The sequence below is a fragment of the Chrysoperla carnea genome, chromosome 1 (genome assembly GCF_905475395.1).
Source record: "Chrysoperla carnea chromosome 1, inChrCarn1.1, whole genome shotgun sequence".
Taxonomy (NCBI): Eukaryota; Metazoa; Arthropoda; class Insecta; order Neuroptera; family Chrysopidae; genus Chrysoperla; species Chrysoperla carnea.
In genome coordinates, this window is record NC_058337.1 from 16,107,018 (window position 1) to 16,128,685 (window position 21,668).

Below are 21,668 nucleotides of genomic sequence, written 5' to 3' on the forward strand. Positions count from 1 at the left end.
CCAACTTTGTTGCATATTTGTTATAAATTTGAAAAAAGTCATTTTGGTTTTAATTTTATTTTATTAAGGACGTACATTCATGAGACTTGTTAATAGAGAAATAAAAAAAAATTATGATAATATAAAAGTACATAGCAAAACAGGGTGGTAAATGAACGCCCTTAAGTGAAATTCTAACACTTTATGATGTACTCTACAATCAGTCTCTTTTTGATTGGTTCTACCACTTATAAATATTATAACAAAATAGTGGAGTGATTAACACGCCGCATGAACAGGTTTATTAGGTTTATTTAAGAAAAATAAGATAGCTTCGAGTCGGGCTTGAACCAGTGATATAGATTACTATTGATTTTAGTGTCTTAAGTCCATCGCTGTTTTAACCGGACCGATGGTTGTTATATACCAATAAGTTTATTTTAAACTCTGTAAATTAGTAACAACAATCTTCATGTAGTTGACACAATTACAGATCAGCTAAAAATGTGTTCGTAGTAACCAAATCCTATATTTAAAGCAAACGCAAAGAAATTTTCTTTTAATTCGTCTATTCGCTATCAATAAAATGTATGACTAAAATCAATCTCTTTCATAGAAGTAATGATTTTGTTTATTTAACTTCAGTGATTTTGTATCAATGAATTCATTGTTTCAATTCATTTCCATTCTATTGTAAATACAAATATTAGGCTGTACTTGTTCCAATCATAAGGAATTGTTTGAAAGTATTTTTACTTTATTTCAATATGAAACAGCCAACTGCGGGATGAGGTTGTTATAATTTTAATTTTTTTTCAATGTACTGGACTTTTTTTAAATTTTAGGTTTTAGAAAAGTTTTACAATATACCTACCTATAAGCTAAGGAAACGAGGCTATGTTTTGTTTACCAAAAAACTCAATTTTCTATGTTCCTCGAATATTTTCGAAAAACATTTTTTATGCTTAAAAAAACTTTGCGCTCCCTCGATTAATTAGTGGTAGCTAACCGAGAAAAAATCTCTTGCATTACGAAAAATGTCAAAACATAGAATTTTAGCAATAAATTAGAATTACCCAGTCAACATGCTTAATGAGCGCTCATCCATCACTATATATCTCAAAACGCAACTCATGTCCCAGTTGGTTCAGGACCTTCTAAAGATTTATTCTTCCGGAACGAGCGCTTCCCGTTTGATATAAATGCATTGGTTAAAATCTGTAGACTAGGTATATGTAAAAATTGAAATCTCACAAAATCTCTTGAAAGTTTGTTAACAGAGATATGCTTGCTTACATTTATTTTTCAATAATGAAATTAATGAAAGTGAATTATTACAGTTTTATAACTTTTATTTATCACTAGGTCAGGGTTTTAATAATTTTATTTTATCGCAAAAAATTAATATTCTATGTAAGAACTAATAGTCATTGATAGTATATTTTGGATTCTTGCCAAATGATTCAAGCACAGCTGCAAGTTATGTGAGTATAATATTTTCGAGGGTTGGGGGTTACTTGCAGAAAAAAGAAAAAAAGTAGAACGATAGAAAATTGTATTAATTTTATTAGCAATTTTTATTTACAAAAATACAAATAATTTTGGAAATTTATCAAAATTTTATCTCGAGAAATGATCTGGATGCTAAATGTAACGACGAACTCTTTCTGTTTAATTACTTATGCCCAAATATGACTCGTGGCTAGAAAAAGTAATCAATTTTTTACAGTCTGCCAATGACAGGAGATATATACAGCCACAAGCAGCAGAAAAATGTACAATAAATAACATGCATAACGAATTAATGCGTTATTAAAAATTAACATTTGTTTACAAAACAAAGAGAAAACTTTTATACAGTCTGCCATTCATTCGAATAAAAGTCAAAACTGTTCGATACACTAAAAATTTATTGGCAGACGGTTTTCTGGTGTACAAACTTTAACATTATCAATATTAAGTAAAGTAAATAAGAAAAATATTGTTATGTTGAAGTTGAGAATATTGTACATGAGAAAATCGTCCGCCAATAAGTCTTTAGTGTATTGATCAATCTTGCGTTGTATTCAAATGAATGGTAGACTGTAAAAAGGTTTTTCTCTTTGTTTTATAAACAAACAAATGTTAATTTTTCACTATGCATTAATTCGTCATGTATGTTATTTTATACATGTATGTCCTTCTATCATTGGCAGACTGTAAAAAATTGATTATTTTTTTCTGTAACGAGTTATTAAGCAATTTTGCCATTATCAGAATCTACTACGTACCTTCACGAATAATCTTTCAAGGACACTCTCAACCATATATTTTATGCTAGATAAAACACACGATATAAGATTTTCTTACGATAGTGTGGAGGCGTTGGAGGCATAAACAATTGTATAATGTTGTATTCATGTACAATGCATATCAATCAGATTTTTCTACGATTTTTTTATCGTGCGTTCGAAGCTTCTAAATTGCCAGTCATTAATCACAATAAACAAAACAACAAAAAATCCGCCATATAATTGTTTGGAAGAAAATTGGCCAAAATTTTAGTAGGAATTTCTGAATTCCGCTACAGTTCACTGCTTCGATTTTATTCTAAGTTTTTTAAATAACGTCTTATATTAATTATTTTTCAAGAAATAAAGTCAAATCTAATAAAGTAATGGAACACGAACTTAGTGAAGCTGTTTCTTATTGTTTGAATTAATAAAGTACATTCTGTTTAAAAATGGCATTGACCTCATTTATAACTGTTAAAAAGCAACTTCAGTAAAATAATACATTTTATTAGGCAATAGACAAAGTAAATAACAATAAAAACTAACCAATTATATAATAAAAATATAAAATGGAAACAAAATAAAATAAAGTTAAATGTAGGAAAATTAAAAATGATGATCGTAGAAGAAAGATTAAAAACTGTTATTCTCTTTTCATTCATAAAATAATTCATTATACAAACACTCTTTTCATTTCAAAGGACAAAAATCATCCCTGACTCATTAAAATAGTTTGTTTTTATATTTTATTTAGTGCTTTATTATAAGTTATTTAATATGTTATTTAATATGTAACCAAAGACGGTTCGCTTCGAATTTGTTTTACTCTTTTTCGCTCAAGCTTTTCCTGAGTGTTTTGATCCTCTGGTTTCGAATTTTAAGAAGGATTGTACAAAAGTGGTAGGTAGCATCAATTGTTTATGAAATATTTCATATTTTTGATTTTGGTGGCAAAATTTTGGATTAAAATATTGATACATATATCCATTATAAAGAGGTATCGAATTTTTTTTAAATTTCTATTAGGTCAAAGTTGTTGTGAAACTATGTTCCCTTTTTCGCTCGCATCATAAATTCCTATGAAGCTCACTTTTTCGCTCAATAAACTTTCGCAAAAAACTACGTTGTTTGCCGTTTTTAAACAGACTGTTACAATAAAGTTGCAATAACTTTATGTTATTTTATACATATCAAAAACTTCCTAAAACATATTGTTCCTTACTATAAATTTTATCTATACACATGTTAAAAGTTGCAAGTTGCGATAGTAAAGAAGTAAAGAAAAAAGTTCCATTAAAGCTCATAAACAATTAGTATTCATCGGCACATTTTTTGTCGCTTTTTTTTCCTCAATATTTCCTGCTCGATAAAATGAGCGGTCATACAATCCACTAGCTTTATAATTAGGTATAATATGAGCAAAAAATTGAAAGTAATGGAAGCAAACGACGCGCCGCCTCCTTTATTTCTCAATAACTTGACTCTGGTTTACTGAAATATCTGTCAATTATTTTTTTTTAATTTTGAAATTTAATTTTTTATTTTAAATTTTGAAAGCATTTTTGGACGTCCAAAACGCCTGCAACAGTGGTTCAAAGTATTAAAGAAAAAATATGGGTATAGAAGGGAACAACAAATAACGAGCAAACACCCTTTTAATTATGAGACCCGATGATGAGGAGAGTGCTTTATGATTTAAAAAAATTTGTACCCAAAATTATATAATTTGAGGCGACTTATCGGCTCTCTGTAATTAATTTTAGTTTTAACCAAGTATATTTCAAATTGGCCTTTGTTTTGGAATGTCGCAAATTAAAAAGGCCTCTGAAGGTTTCCTGCAATTTCTTTCATGGCATTCCGATGATTGGCGTAGTTTCTTAAAATTTTACGGGCGTCCATAGACATTTGTTTCTTCGTTGATATCACTCGAACAAAAAATTATATTTACTTCGTTGAAGTGTCGATCGATGCGTATTAAAAGCAATATGATCCGAAAAGAATTTCATAAGATTCGGTTGAGCCGTTTTGAGTCGGGATATCTATTTCTTAAATTTTATCCTAATCAATATCGCGCGAACAAAAAATGATACCGACTTCGTTGAAGTGCCTTTTCGAGTTTTATTTTTTTTAATTTTTGTTAACTTTTTATTATCCTGGAAAGTTATTCGTGTGGACCTCAAGGGTCGCACCAGAGTCTATCCACGGCTTTTTGTTTTTTGGATGAACATTTTGGTACATTGAACAAATTGTGTGAACTTTCAGTAAATATTACAAAACTATTGGGCTTCGTTTAGAGAACGAATGAAAAGAAAAACATGCGAAACTTGTGTGATAGTGTTTTATGTCTAACTCTTTAATTTTTTTATAAAGAAACCATAGGAAAGAATCATTAGTAATTGTACAATTTGTGGTTATAAAAAATGAAATACTACAATTTTATTTATCTTTATTGTTCCCAATTGAAACATAATATACGTTTTATTTTAGTGTACGATAGTGTTGGATATTTTTTTTAATGTATTATTTATAATAAATCAATACAACTCACGCAATTATAATATGTATTATTTATTTTATTTTTCCACTTCTGTCATGCGTATTAAGTATTAAAGTGTGGTACCGAATGTTTCAATAAAGTCATGCTACACTTTCCGGATTACGCTTTTCGAAACTAATCTAAAGTATTCATTAACATCATTTGTTTAAAATAAATCCGAAACTAAACTCTAAACTTTACACATACACAAATGTGAAAACCTTTTGTACACTATTATATTTATTAAATTTCGATTTTTGTCCCAATTTCCTAAATCAATTTTTGTATTATATGAATAAATATTTCCACTACCAAGTATTCATTATCAGTATGAATTAGCTAATCGTAATTACTTTTATTATCTATGTTACTCGTTAATTTGGTGACGGACTGCACATCGATAGTTGAAGTTGAAAATTATTTATTCATATCGTCAGTTTACAATGTTAAATTACAATATATATCTTTTGACTGAGGACTTCTTACATACAAAGCTCGTGCTCAGCAGCTAAACTACGCATCAATGTTTAATCCGTCAACCGTTCGGCAATCTTTAGTACCGTGATGAGAGATTTGCTCACGCGTTCTGCACTTGTAGATAGGTTGAAAAAATTTGAAAAATTAATTTTCGAAAATAGATCAATTTATATGAAGATAGATAAAGTTTCAACCACATAAACCATTTGAAAAATAAAAATTATTTATGATTTGCTCAAAATGCTCATAACGGGAGTGCTGATAGGTTAAAGGCAGTTATGAAAAATTATTTTCATAATCTGGGAAGTTGAAAGTGTGGATTATAAGGGTGCACTCACATAAACTTGTTATATTAGGGCTTATATGCAAAATATTTAACCAATAAACCGGGGCCCAAAAATATACTAGAGTTCCAGCTAGTGTTTTCATAGCTTTTTACTAAAAATGTCTTCTGAAAACTAAGGCGTTTTGAGCAATACTTTTATCTAATAACTAATATGTTATACACTCCATTAAAAATACAACACGCACCTCAAATTATCACACGGTGGAGAAACCACTAGTTATATTTTTGATGCTATTTTTTTACCATGTATATGAAATATACGAAGCTATACTAAGTTTAGTCCCAAGTTTGTAACGCTTATAAATATTGATATGTACTATGAACAAAATTTTGGTATAGGTGTTCATACAATCACCTAATTAGTCCATTTTCTGTCTGTCTGTCTGCCGTCTGTCCGTCTATCATCACGATTACTCAAAAACGAAAAGAGATATCAAGCAAAAAATTGTATAGCGTGCGTAGGGCGTAAAAAGTGAGGTCGAGTTCGTAAATGAGCAACATAGGTCAATTGGGTCTTGAGTCCATGGGACCCATCTTGTAAACCGTTAGAGATAGAACAAAAGTTCCTTATAAAAGTAAAAAATGTTCTTTATAGAAAAATAAACAACTTTTGTTTGAAGCATTTTTTCGTAAACATTACTGTTTACTCTTGAGAGCGCAAATAATGCGCAAATTTTATAGTATATATTATAAGGGAATATCAGTTATGTATGTTTGACATGTATGTATGTGTAACGTGATATAGTAATCAGCATTGTCTATACATGGTATTTCAACAATTAACTCAGTCAATTGTTTTTTTCACTTGTTTTTTTTTTTTTTTTTGTGAAGAAAATTACTCCAAAAAAAAAGTATGACAAACAATGTATAAAAATTTTTAGTAGAATTAGTAGAATTATTCATTTTATGTACTAGAATCTGTTTATATCCTAGGTCTGATCTGAGTATTGCATGCTTTTTTGAGATATTCTGTAAAGTTTCACGTAAAATATGTTAATAAAATGCCTATCTGCTTTATTTCTAATATCATTCGATTTGATTTAGTGGTGTATTTTATTACATACATTTATATACAATCCAATTAAATATGAAATATGTTTACGGGTTTCTTTTATTCAATTGTACGAACTGTCGCACTTAACCTTTATTTATTTGAATGAAGAGCATGTTTTATGGATACTTAAGCTTTAATATCAAATATAATCATCGTTTGTTAAATACACGTATAAATTTCAAATATTGATTAAATTTTATGAAATGATCGAACCGAAAATAATAAATGGATAATGTTTTAATTAAAATCATTGCCTACGGATTAAACAGTTGGTTATCTTTAGTATGTACAGCACTTGGTTATACCTAATTCAGTCGCCTTATCTGGGACGCCCTCGTTGGAAGGCATTCGAAATAGTATCTAGATTCTTAATGTTACATAAATAATAATTTTAAAAAAAAATTAAAAAACATGATTTTTAAATTTTGCTGAACTAAAAGGTACAAAATAACTTCTAAAAACAAATAACTTCTCTTACTTTCAAAAAATCATTTTATCGTAAAAAAGCGTGAGGTGCTAAATTTCAATAATTGTAAATATATTTTATAAACAGATGATATTGGTGAAAGTAAAGTCATTATAATATATCTTAAAAAGCACTCGACGCTGATAATTTTTTTGAATTTAAACAAATTATTTTCTACCTTTTAGTTCAGCTACTTATAAAAGCGTGTTTTAGTTTTTTTTAAACTAGTTTTCATTTTGTGTTTTTTAGTTTTTATATTTTCAGATACAGAAATCGTTAGTCTTAGATAATCAAAAAAAAGTTAAAAAATTATTGTATTGTCATCGGTCTTTGATAAGTATCCAAAATTTCAAGTTAATCCGACGTTTTGAAGAGGGTCAAAATCATGTTCAAACTTTCCGTTACATGCAAACATACTTACACGCGTGTTAAAAATTTATTTTTACTGGAAATGTTGTTTTCGATTCAGATTATTTAACGCTATAACTACAATAAATTTCCTAATTTTTAGAGAAATCACACTGTCATGGAAATAATAAAATATTAGTACTTTACTTGAAATTTTTATGTAGATGCTAATTTGAAACATGTTTAACGAAAAGAAAGACGTATTATCCGTAGGGCAGGGTAGACACGTGCCTGGAAGCATGAGGTTATAAAGAGGCGCGCGTGTGAAACTTTAGCCAGCTATTATATAAGTACCAGATAAAATTTGTAATATATGGATGGCCCTTGGAGGAACGCCAATGAGGTGCTTATCCTGGGCGCTCTCGAAATTGAAGAAATTTTACAGAATCATTAAAAATAATAAAGTATCAGTTCATCCACTTGAAATTATAATGCAGAGCTATTTTTAAGAAAACCATAGGCAGTTTTTTAGCTTGGAGATGAAGGCTAAATCGAAGTAAACGTTTACATACTGGGAGTGCTATTGGCAAACAAAATTTAATAACCTTTCTTGGGAATGGGAATTTCCAAAATTTGTCTCAAAATCCTTACCAAAATGCCAACTGTATAGATTCCTAAATGACGTTTTATCTCCTTGAAAATAACTTTGTATAATGACCGACTCCAACAACTAATCTTGGACTCAAGCGGTCGTTTCTATGTCGACATTATTTGTCTGAAGTTGGATATGTAGCTTAAAGTCATAATTATTTTTTTAAACAAATAAAAAACAAACCCTTAAATATTTTTTTAACAAAATCAATTCCGATTACGCAACTGGAAAATTTAATTGAAAAAAAAAACCATATCATTAAATGATTTGAACTGGAATGATTTGTTGACATGCAACCAAATGAAAAGATTAGATGAGAGAATAAATATAATATATTAAAGCTCATATGTAGGGGAAAGTGGAGCACAATAAAACTAAAAAGTATTTCTAAAATTTAAAAAAAATTCTATTTGTTTCAAAACTCGTGGTAAAATATTAAAAGTAAGTATTTTCTATAAGCCACAATATAACTTATATAAATACATTTCAAACTAAATTTATTTAAACTTGTTCGATATAAATTTTTTGTTGTATTGTTCCCCAAGTCTGGAGTACAATGAAACAAGGCTCCGGGTACAGGGAAACAACACCAATCATAGGTAGACATAACCAATAAGCAATATTTTACATGTAAACTTAATGTAACAAAAATAATTCCAAGTTAAATGATACCGTATGATCCCAGCGGTCTTCAGAAAAAATTCAGTGTCTCTCTATTCCGGACTCATAAAAACCTAACGGATATCGAATTGCTGAGTTTGTATAGAATTCGAGTTTGTAGGTATATATCATTTTTAAGTGATTGTACTCTAACACTTTCACAAGCGGAAGAAGCGATTTGAAAAGAGCGGACGAGCATGTTTAGATTACCTACTGGACGTTTGGGAGTTTTTATGTAAGGTCCAGGGGTTAGAAATAATCGGCCTCACTCAACAGTTTTCCCACCTCAACTAAGCCTAAGAAGACAAACTTCTCTTATGTCCAATTTCACATGTAAACCAAAATTTCGTTGTTTCACTGTATCCCCTCGAACACTTTTGATATGAAGCAAAGTTCGAATACTTTTCAACTTTGGATAACAACATTATTCTATGCCCAATTATTATTAGAAATGTGTTCCATTTATTAGGAAAATTCCAGTATTCATCGCAATTGAAACTTAAAAAAAAACGAAAAAATAAAGTAGAAAATTCTCCGCATAATTATCACATCAGAATTTTGTATTTTAAACATAACTAAACAATACACTTATCAAAAAAAAAATGACAGCTATGTGGATTAAAATGGCAGCCTAAACTCATAATAAAGTCCTTGAGAAATTGTGAGAGTTTCTTTCGTCGCGAGAGTAAAGTTTCTAAAAAATTTCACTAAATTTTCACTCTCAAATATCATTCAATAATCACGTAATCAAATTATTTTTAATTAGCTAGTGAATAAATTTATACAAAATTATGTAGAGGTTATGATAATAAGTTAAAGAATATTTAACGCTCGAAACACTTTTGACGCATTTGCCAAACGAGTGAGCAAATCTTTCATCACATGACTAAAGATTACCAAACGATTAACGTGAATGCTGACGGGCTATGAATAAGAAACGAATATTTCAGTTGTTTCACTGTACCCTATGTTCCCCTACATAAATATTTTATTTGGAATAGCGTATACGTGTGAATTTTACTAACAAAATCAAAGTTAACCATTTTATCTTCATATAATATGACACAAATCTAACACGCTTTTTACTCCGAAAATTTCTATTTACCTACATAATATAGATGGAGATAATAATGTTATAAATTTACATTACGTTTAGCTTATATTAAATATTTGGATGGTATTTGGAACGATGCGATCATGTAACATATCTAGAATGAAATAGATATATGCTGCAATCGTTGAACCTTGACATTGGCTTTTTGTCTGCATTGCAGCCGAATATGGCATAAATCTATATAATATACCTGTGTAAACTATCTATTACCAACCACAAATAGTGGAGAATTGTCTAGGTCGGCCCTCTATCGAGGCAGACCAACCAAATTTTTTATTTTTTAATGTATTGTAATCAGTACTACACAAATTTTAAAGTTTTTTTTTTTTTTATTTTATTTTTGTAAATGTAAAGTGAAATAGACGCAAGGAATTAGCAAATCAGACGTTCCTATAAAATCACGTTTTCTTAGGATCTTCTTTAAATCGTGTAGGTATATGCATGCATTCTCATTAATGCTCTTTATAAGCAGGCAAATTTTTTAATACCCCGAACCAAAAAAGAGTGATAAGTTTGACCGCCATGTGTAGCACCTAAACGGATGAACAGAATTTGATTTTTTTGTTTCGTTTGGAAGGTAATTTAATGGTTAGTGTTCTTAGCTATGTTTCAAGTGCGAGTTTAGGGTTCTGTATCTAAAACAACTACAAAATAAGCGATGATTTTCAAAATCGGTTCAGTTTGGAAAAGGCTTTAAGGAAAAAGGTAATTTAATGGATAGTGTTCTAAGATACGTTTCAAGTGCGAGTTCATCGTTCCGTAACCGAAATATTTCTCGGGGGTTTTGTAAATTTTACTTGTAACATATTTCTCGGGGGTTTTGTAAATTTTACTTGTAACCATATAAAATTTATATTATAAATCCTATATTGAAGTGTTTTCAAAGTATACTTTATTATGTAACAAGGCTAATTTTCTTAAGATTCATTTGAAAAAATATTCATTAATTAAAAGTATGACAAATATTTTACTATAAAAAAAATTATAACAAGTAGCACTCCATAAAATATATTTAAAGTGATGAAATGAATGGCATTTGTGTTAAGAAAATAAGTATTTCTTCAATAAGTGATTTTCTCAAATCTTTGAGCAGCAATATTTCAAAAGCTATGATATATATTGAAAAATTTTACATTTAATTTTCATCTAACTTTTCCAAGTTGTAATAGCATCCATCTTCAAAATTTGAAATGTAATTCTTAAATATTTTTATACACTCATTTTCTTGGGAACGTCCTTAAGTGAATATATGTATATAGTAGAGTCTTTTAGTGAGTATAACGAAATTGGAAAAGCTATGTACCTATTATCTTTTTTTTTATTAATTTTAACGGTATATTTTGGAAAAAGCGGAAATGGCGGTGCGATGAACGACAAGATCGATAAACATGTATTTATTTTACTGTGATATTTAGAGGATAAAATAAAGCTTTCTATGTAGTTAAATTTATTTTTCATATCATTTTGAATAATTTCAGCAAGTATTTCGTTGATTTTTAGCGAAAGGTTAACCTAAACGGTATAGATAATAGACAAATAACATAGCGGTGTGCGAACCTTGAATAAATTTTTTTAACCTATGCATGCCTTTACTTTTTCATTCTCTCTCCAACTCCGCTTGTATTTCCCAAATTCTTTCTTAAAAATATGACCTACCTTAGCAAGCTTCTTTTATCTATTGAGTACATATTACATTTGATGTGCACGTTATTTATTGTATTACTAACCAATTATTTTAAATTAAATCAATACAAATATGAATTTATTGGAACCACTGATCCCTATATAACTAACTGGATAGAGGACCTATATGACACAAAATAAAATTAAGTTAATATTGAAGTATTCCCAGTTAATATCGAAACTATTGTATGAAGAATAAATTTGTTACAATTTCAAACGAAGCTTAAATTTCTTAAATACGCACTTGTGCCGTTTCATTTTTTTTTTAGTTCCTTCCACTTACTTGAAGACGCTAGTTAATACTTCTTTGATTAATTTCAATACATGAGATCTATCTAATTATATGCAGATCAGTGATTGGAACAGAAAACGTTTTATTAAAGTTTTTCTCAATATTTACATTAAATACCAAAAAAAAATTGTTATAAAAAATTAAAAAGTTTCATGAAAAGGCGTAAATGAGATTTCGTTAATTTCCATTTCCGTATTTCTTTCTTTAACTCAAAAAAGGTACTACATATCAAGAAAATAGTAAGAACATTTTTTTAACATATATTACATCTAAATGTACGTGTTAAACAGAAAAATAAAATCGCCTAAAAGCTAGCTGTTTTGTTTAGGAGAAATTTGGTAACAGTCATATATATATATCCCACATTCATTAAAACCAGTGACTAAAAATAGCAATTTTGGAATCAAGAGACCTTAAAATCTAAAAATATGATGAAAATTCATCGAGTTTTCGTGTGGAAAATATTTTCTCTATATTACATCGTACATAGAGTACAATTTTAGGAACACCACTCCAACTCTGCCTCCTCGAATAAGTAATCCAGTAAACAAATTACTGCATTTATTTATAGTCAAGGAAATATGTGTCATTTTATAGAAAAATCTGAATAGTCTTCTGGTTTGCAGTTAGTGATAAAATAAAATTTTTGTTTTTCTAGTTGTTAAAAAAAACAACATTAAATAAAATTTTTAAAAATTAACTTTTACTTTACGCTTGGCTGGTAGCCTTGCTGTTTTCGAAATATTTACCTTTAAGCTGTTAGAAGGAGTTAAAATGGAATGTTTTTTAACGTTATTTGGCAATTATGAAAGTACAGTGAACTTGTTTTGTTACCAGACCAGCAGAAAAATTGTTTCATTTTAACCCCCTAGCGAGAACGGCTATCAATATTTCGAAAACGGCTGCGTTATCAGCAAAATGTGCTAGTGATTCTCAACTTTTAGATTAATATTTATAATGAAAAACAATTTGTCAGAGCTCATTTCTCGTACAGCTTGATTTATAAAGAACTTGGACTACAATTCCCATATTTAAAACACCAATATTGCAATAAAGTTATCTACAATAAATTAATTAAATTAGCACTTGTTTCGAACCATATTGAAACATTAAAATTAGATTTCCTACTTGCTATAGACACAAGTAAATGTACAGATTTTGTATTGTAATATTAATAGGTATTTAGCCAGGTAGACTTTAGTTAGCTATTTCTATAGTAATATTAATAGCTAACGTAAATTTTTTGCAACAAATTCAGCCAAAAGGTTGCGCGGAAATAGTTCTTAGATAGTCTTACAACAGTGGAATAGGTTACTGTTGAAGGAGCCGTACTTTTACATTTTGTGTTCGTAAAATTTGTGCCTTTAGTTTGAAATTTATTAATATCAGCATTTTTTCTTATTCTGATTCGAAAATTCGATTCCCCGACACTGTAGCCTTTTGTAAGACACTAAGCAAAACGGCGTTACATAGTGTGGGCACGTGTCCTTATTGAGATTCAGGGAATAAGTCGACAGTGGCGCAGAGTAAATTATTTTCCTACAATAATAAAAAAAGAGCAGATATTCATCAATTTTAAGTTAATAGCGCACCTAATTTTCCCTGCCCAGTACTTATAAAGCGCTACTTTATCAACAAAGCATTCTCGCCGTTCTTGGGCTACCTAAGAACTACATCCACAGAATGGAGGGGTATCGCGATAAGACCTCATTTCCGCCTCAGAATAACGAAAAAAAAAGTCATACGTTAATGTTTTTTTTTATATATTCTGAAAGTAGATTGCGTGCTGAAATAATATATTTTTATAAAAAAAATAAGCTAAACTGTAATTTTTGATTAAAATGTTACATTTTCAGTAACATTTCAACTTTTTTCTATGAAGTGTAGAATGGAAGCAATGTAATTTTTAAATATATTGTGTAGTAACATCAGAAAACTACAATAAAAAAGAAAGTGCTTCTTGCATGCATTCTTTAGAAAAAAACGTTGAAATGTTACTGAAAATGTCACATTTTGAACAAAAATTACTGTTGAGCCAAAGTTTAGCGCCATGTAAAATTAAATTGTAGTTTTTTTCGAAAAATATATTCTTTCATTAAACACGCAGTCTCAGAATATATAAAGAGAACATCAAATCGTATGATTTTTTCATTATTCTGGTGCGGAAATGAGGCATTATCGATATCCTTACTTTTTAACTTGTTGCAAATAGGTTAAAAAAATATACGCTAGCTTTATACCTATATTGGTTTCGTTTAGTTTACCTGGATGGACAATAAACATTATTTTATTATAAAATACTAATAAATTGAGAAACACCAGGTGGCTTTATTTACTTGCTTATGCCTTATTATGAACGACTTCGCCTTCTTTTAATGTTAAATAACGTGCAATGTTGTTATTTATGTTTTTGCAACTTTGTCATACAAACTATTATTTTCATCTCGAAAACCGAAATCGCGATAATATCCCGAACGCTAAGCGATATCACCTTGCGGTATCGTAACGAATTTTGAGGAAGGTAATCATTGGCTTTACTTATGAATTTAAGATCAGTTACGACAATTTGAGCTTTTTTTATCCTGTAAAGGGTGTTTTCTGTCCAAAAAAAATTACTAATATCTTCGAAAATGTAAAAAATACATATACAAAATCGATGATGAAATATTAATCATATTTTAAGGGGAAAAATAAAGGTTTTCATGAGAACAATTGTTTTTCGTGGTTCTTGCCTTTTCATTATTCGAAAGTTTACCACAGTTTTCTCGAGCTATATTTTTTTTCATGCTATTTAAAACAATTATTCAAAAATAAGGAAAAACTTAAGTTCTAAGTAAAAACAAAGGAATAACATGAATTATTTATATTTAAACATTAAATTTTCATGTTTTCACAAAACAACAAATTAGGCAATTTTAATATTAAAATTTAAGACATTTATATTACTTCGGAAGTTAATTTGTAATAAATATTGTATCCTACTTTGCATTAGAGTTCAAATAACGAAATTTGGTTTAGATTTTTTTGTCTTTAATTATAAAGACTCGTTAAATTGATTAAAAATTTTAATTTAATCCTTTAATTTTCATTTTTTAATTATTAATGAATATATCTTTTCAATAGGATGGAAAATAATAGCTCGAAAAAGGAAAGGTTTTTCGAAAACAAATTGATAAATTTTTTCTCCCCGATTTTTCATTTTCAAAATATGAGTGATTTTGTCAGTGGAAATCGTAAAATCTAAAGTCTAAAATCTGATTTTTTTAACTCACAACTGTTTAATCGCGTTTTAATCGATTTCTGTGAAAAATATTAGTGGAGTTTGAAAAACATTTTCGATTTTCGACCAGTGAGTGATTAAATCCTAAATACTTCTACTTACGAAAAAATCTACATTGATTTTTGGCTACTCCAAAATAATAATACTCTCAAGAATTTAAACTTTTAAATATTTCTACTTTCAAAACAGCCTACGCCTTCCAATTTATAATGATACTTATTCTGTACAAATATTTTCTACAAGAACAGATATTAACTTCTCTTCATTATACTTGTCTCCCGTAAATTTCCGAGTTAGTATCAGTCCAAACTTTTAATGTACAAAAAAAATTTGGATGATTGGCCAGTGTCTAATTTCTCATTAATGTTGGTTTATTTTTAATATTAGTTTATTTTTGTCAACATTACATGCTAACATTTTGCAATATTATACGTTGTATCAGAAACTAATTAATTTATAAATAAACAGTAAAAATAATCTTCATCTTATTTGAAACGATTAGTTGATTAGATTTATCAAAATGGTATCGGCCCCAGGTCGCAGAAATTGTCGAAAATATAACTATAGTGATAGCGTACGTTTAGTATTATATTCCAGCCAGGTCTGGCCTCAAAAGGGCATTACTACAGTTTATTTTTTTCTTGAAGAACAACATAACAACAGTTTTTTTTTTTCAGAATAAATTGAATTTTTATTTGTAGTAAAAAATTTCACTATCACATATTTCTTTTTCCCTATATATTCTTATAAAAATATTTATTTTCTATATCCCTTGTGTTATTCTAGAAATGCCGTTTATAGGTCTTGGTGGTATTAATGTTCAGAGTTCATTGACCGAATTATTTATTTATAATTTTTTACATTGAGCTTTTGATGTGAAATAATATTTCACATTATTTGCAAAAAACATTAATAAACTTTTCTATTTTATCAATGAAAGAAAACCACAATTTTCAAAAAAATTTGTTCAGAGTGTCAATAAGAATTTACCATATTTGTATATTTTCCTATATGATATACCGTGTGTGAAAATTTTCGTTTCCTATACAATTTTCAATGTGAAAATGGATGTGCTAAAGAAATTGTATACAGTGAATATGTCACTCATTAAATAAATAAGAACTTGGAGATTTATAAATAACTTAAGAAAGTTTGACCGAAAGCCATATTCCATAAGAGAACTGCTTGGATACTTGCAGTACAGTACGAATCTACGCATGAGTAAAAACAACTATTCCATTTTTTATACGATTCTCTTTAAAACGTCCTAATGAATTCCTCAATAAAATTGCGAAAATTATTTATGATGCCTCGGGAAAATATTTAAGATTATTTGGAAAATTTAGAACAGAAAAGGTCTCAGAGATATTACTTATTTAAAGTTCTAAAGAATGCCAAAAGGGTCACTTTCAATCCTGAAAAACAATAAGAAAAACTAAAAATTTTAATGTTACCAAAGTTCTTAAATATTTTCAAACATCCCTTAACAAAGTTCTTTAAGCTCTTCTATTTTGATAAATAATTAAGTGCTTACTATGGTCTTAAATCACGTATAGTTTTAACACCTTCATTTGGTCTTAAATGCGTGTAATCCGAGTTTGCCCCCTCCCAGAAGATGTGCATAATTTTTTGGAGCAAAATACATGCAAAATTTGAAGAAGGTTTGCAGTTTTTTTTACAAATTACAAAAAGACTATGCATCAAATAAAAAAAAGTTCAAATCAAAGTTCTAGATGAAGTAATTGTGCACATTTTTGTTCGAATTTCTAGCTTCAAAATTGATCGAGATATGCCAATTTTTAAATGGTGCATTTTTTACTCATTCTATCGAATGAAAAATGATCCATCTTGTAAACCGTTAGAGATAGAACAAAAGTTTTAAACATAAAAGTCATTCTTTATATTCATGGTTATTAATTTGCAGGTAGCTTCAACTAGTGGTCTTGTGAAACATTCTCGAAAAAAAAAAAAAAATTCTGTAAGATATTTTCGAAAATTTTGAAATTAAAAAAAAAAAACTAAAAAATTAATTAATTAAATTTTCCGAATTAATTCCCAGCAAGCTGGAAATCGTTTTAATACAAATGAAGTTAGTTTTTAAAAATCTTTACTGGTATACAAAATATGAAAGATTAAAATTCCTAATTAAACAAAGACGAAGATTCCCACTAGTGACGTCATACGTGGGTATCGCCATATAGATTACATATCAAATATTTTGTTTTGCTAAAAGGAGATGAGAAACCTTTGATTGCTTATTACTTCTTCGTTTTTTAATGAATTTTAATTTCTCTTTCAAATTTTATCATGGTATCAAGTCTAGTTTTACATTTTTATGGGTAATATGGCTGATTTGGCATCTGGATTATCCCCTATTAAAGTGTAATTCTTAAAAAGGAAACATATTGAGTTAGAAATAGTTTAATGTAGAACTGTTTAAAAGTGGTTTTATTTAAGAAGAAAGATTGCGGAGTTAAAGAGTTAAAGAATTGACACACATGGTATAATTTCTCCATGACGGCATATCTATTACACAATAGATATGGTAGATATAGCCGGGATGACGCTAGGCGGCGTAAAGACGGACGTCGTCGCTTAGTGTGTCTGCAGTACCAACCATCTATATATGCTATATATATATATGTATATTGTATACTATAACTACAATATATTATAGTACAGTTGTGTTTTATAATGACGTCACTAGCGTCTAGTAACGTCGCCAGACTGAGAGACGCCGCCCGAGATCGATATGCCCCTGGCAACCAAGGCCTCCGCCTGGTACTTACTGAAGAAAGTGAAAAATATACATCAGCATACATTTTTAATGATGATGTATATAGTTGTTTCATTTTATTACAGACAAAATAACTATTTTATGAAAGATGTTTATTTTTGTATCTTATTATCCATCAAATTAGTAAAAGATGATCTGAATCGAAATTTATTTGAAAATTAAGGATACAAAAAAGTTTTGAGTTAACTTTACATTTAATATAGTAAAAATAGCGTTTTAGATCAGGGATTCCAGAAAAATAATTTTACTATGGTCTATAGAGAAAATACATTCATCTACAAAATTATAAACTAAAACTTTCTCGAAAATTGTGTAAAAAATAATAAAAAAAGTTTTTATTTTAAAACAGATCGAAATTTTATGTTTTGACCACACCCTCACTGCTTTTGAATCAATCAATTTTGCTGCTTAACGAACTCGACCTTTAAATACCAAAAACATAATGTTGAAATTGAAAATTATTTATTAATATTGACAGTTTACAATGTTAAATTACAATACGTCTTAGAATCTATAGTTCCTAGCCTAAGCTTTATATATAATACATTATCTTATTAAATAAGTAAATCGAAATATATAAACATTTTACATCGTTTCTTAAATGGAAAAATTTTATATAAAAAACCATTGGTATCTAAAATTAACCTAGGTTTTACGGATAAGCCGAGCATATAGCTTTAAGATAAAAGTGCCTTATATACTTTTGTCTAAAAAGCAATAGTTAAGGAGTTATGTGCACTATTAAATCTTACCAATAAAGTATAGACATTGTTGGTTAGAGTAGTTATATTTTTATTAAGAATTTTTGTATTGCAATATCTTTGGTTCAAAATATCCCCCGCTTGACTCCAAGGTCACCAGAACTAGCTGACTTAGAAGAGCAATAATGTGTTGTTCAGTAGCAGAAGACTTTAATTACATTTGTGTTAGCAATACAAAAATTTTTAATCAAAAATTAAACTAATTTACTTAACAATGCCTTCATTTTATTGGTTAAATTCAATATTGCACATAACTCCTTAACTATTGGGTTTTGGACAAAAGTATATAAGACACTTTCGACTTAAAATTGTCAATAGAATACGCTCTTCCTATGGCCAATCGAGTTAATTAATACTTTGTCATTATTAAATGCCAATTTTTTTCCAAGCCTTAATTTCATTTCTTAGTTTTTAACATTTAAGTGATTATACTTGGTACCTATATGCCACGGAACCCTAATTTTATGTACAACAGCACTTGGTCCATTTTTTTCTACACTTTTTGTTTACTGTTTAAATGTTTGTAATTTTTTTAACGAAACTGTTTTTTTCTTTACAGCAACTGAAATTAGATGTCAAGAAAAAACTAAGGGTGGAGTCTGTTATGAAGTGATTTTAGCTGAACCGGTTGCTCAACCGGCTGTTTTAAAACGGCCTGTTTCACCAAAAGAGAATAAAATGTCTGTTCAGGATATAGAAGAAAAGTTAAAGGCAGCCGAAGAACGGCGACTATCTTTAGAAGCCAATAAAATGGCTGCACTAGCTGCTAAAATGTCCAAAATTGAGGAAGCATCAAAGAAAAAAGATGAACAAACTACTCAATTTATCAGTCAAACTAAAGAAGCGTTGGAACAAAAAATGGAAACACATGTTGAGAAACGAGAAGCGTATATTAGTGATTTGAAAAGTAAAATGAAGGTAATTACATTTTATAAGAATTATTCCTATAAGAATTATAAGCTTGCCCCTATTGAATTTTCTGGCTTACTTTACTTTTTATCCTTTTGATTCTATGTTCAGAGATAATTTCAAAAGCCATGGTGGAAAGTTGTGACAATATCGCCAATCTACTTATATATATCTCTTCTCTATATCTCACGGAAAAACAAGACTGCGTTGCCTTGGAGCACAATTTACATTTATATATTTTACAAGCCCTTCAGGGAAATTCAGAATTATTACAAAGTATTAACCACATTTTGAAGTCTTTCCAAGTCATCAAAGCTGCTTGGATTGTACGATGTAATGAAGAAGAAAAAGCTCTTCCTTTATAGTCAGATAAAAACGGAAATAAATTAATTCAGCCCTACGCTTCCTATTAATAAAAGAAGATAAAATCGATTAGACTTTCATATTTTTCTGTAAAATATGAAACGTACACTTTTTCGTAAATAATAGGCGTTTTTACAAACTAGGATATCTTAAAGGCCAATCTTAGATGTGCGGAGGAACGCACTTGTAATACTACAAGACAAATATAGACAAATAGGGATTCCGAAGATTTTATATCGCTTCAAAGGGCCGCTATAAACAAAATTGTTACGCCTATTACAGGATACTGGCTAGGCGGCTTGAACGCCTGAACCTGACACACGATTATTTCAGGTGTCACAATAGAGTGGAGGGAGAAACGATGTCTTATCTTCTCTGTTATTGTTCAGCTCTTGACACGAGGAGCTGGTCGCACTTGAGCCAGCCTTTTTTTGACAACCACTCTGACCTCAAATCCGTTGACGCCAAAGCACTGCTGCTGTTCTTAAACAGTTCCAAATGATTCATGTAGTGGTAGCCGGAGATAAGCCGACCCTTTTTCTGTATCACGACGGACCCTTTGGTCTAAGTGTGTTTCACTCCAAGACAGCCAATCTAACCTAACCTAACCTAACCTACATATTTTTCAGCCTCGGAGGCTTAAACGAGAAGATCGTTAAATGAATTTGTTACCATCTCGCAATTTATATAAGATGAAACAGCAGATAAACATTTATTCGAATAATTATTTATGATATTTTTTAGGATCATATTGAAAGTGTAGAGAAAACTCGTTTAACTTTAGAACAACAAACAAGTGAAGTACGAAATGCGATAGAAGAAAAATTGAAAATTGCTGCCGCTCATAGAGGTGAACACGTAATGAAGATGTTAGATCGACTCCGAGAACATGTAAGTTTTCTTATTTTTAAAAATGTATATCAAACATTTTGCTATCTATATTTGTAATAATTGTCTCATTCATTTTCATTCATTTTTTCATCAAAACCCTTTGACATACAAATTTACAAAATATATATAACAAAATCTTACAAATTGATTCGTGCATGAGAAAATTCATTTCATTTCTTTTTTTTTCACAATGTTTTTGTTGCACAATTTTTGTGTTCACATTGACATGCATGTAGGAGGAGCAAGTTCAAAAAGTTCGCAATAGTAATGCAGAGAAATTCAATCAACTTGAAACGACTATCCAAGAGAAATTAGTACAAGCTCAATCACGTCGTGAACAACTTGAATCTGAACAAAAAGAGAAGTTACGAAATCATGTAAGTAATCAATTTTTTCATTACAATACACACAAATACAAAATATTTCATGCATCATTTTCATTAATTGTATTTCATTTTGTTTTAATTCATTAAATTGCATGCGTTTAAATGGCATAAGTTTTAAAATTTTTTTGTATGAATTTCAAGAATTTTCAACCGCTAATAACTTATTACTTTAAAAAGTTAATCGGTTTTCCCAAAAAAATCAATGATCCTACTGTTTCAAAGTGAAATCAACATATGATAAGAGTATATCGCAGTCAACTATCTTAATTAGCCGTTCAGTTAACAGCCTAGAATTTTTACTAACCGGCGCCGTGAAACTAGCGGCTTGAATGACGTTCAATCGTAGCGTCTAATAGAACATTCAATAAACCGACCGGTTAATGCTTAGGCCATTCATACAA

General features: G+C 29.2%; 1 protein-coding gene across 5 annotated transcripts in view; it reads left to right on the forward strand.

Annotated features, from left to right (window-relative positions):
- Positions 1 to 21,668, forward strand: part of LOC123302142 (inner centromere protein) — an 81,793-nt gene that overhangs the window by 52,838 nt on the left and 7,287 nt on the right. For 3 of the 5 annotated variants that reach the window (XM_044884959.1, XM_044884951.1, XM_044884967.1), the window contains exons 3-5: positions 19,278 to 19,636; positions 20,735 to 20,881; positions 21,118 to 21,258. In XM_044884959.1, the coding sequence (XP_044740894.1) occupies positions 19,278 to 19,636; positions 20,735 to 20,881; positions 21,118 to 21,258 (647 nt within the window). The remainder of the gene's footprint in view (positions 1 to 19,277; positions 19,637 to 20,734; positions 20,882 to 21,117; positions 21,259 to 21,668) is intronic. The other 2 variants (XM_044884977.1, XM_044884986.1) reach the window with 1 other exon arrangement.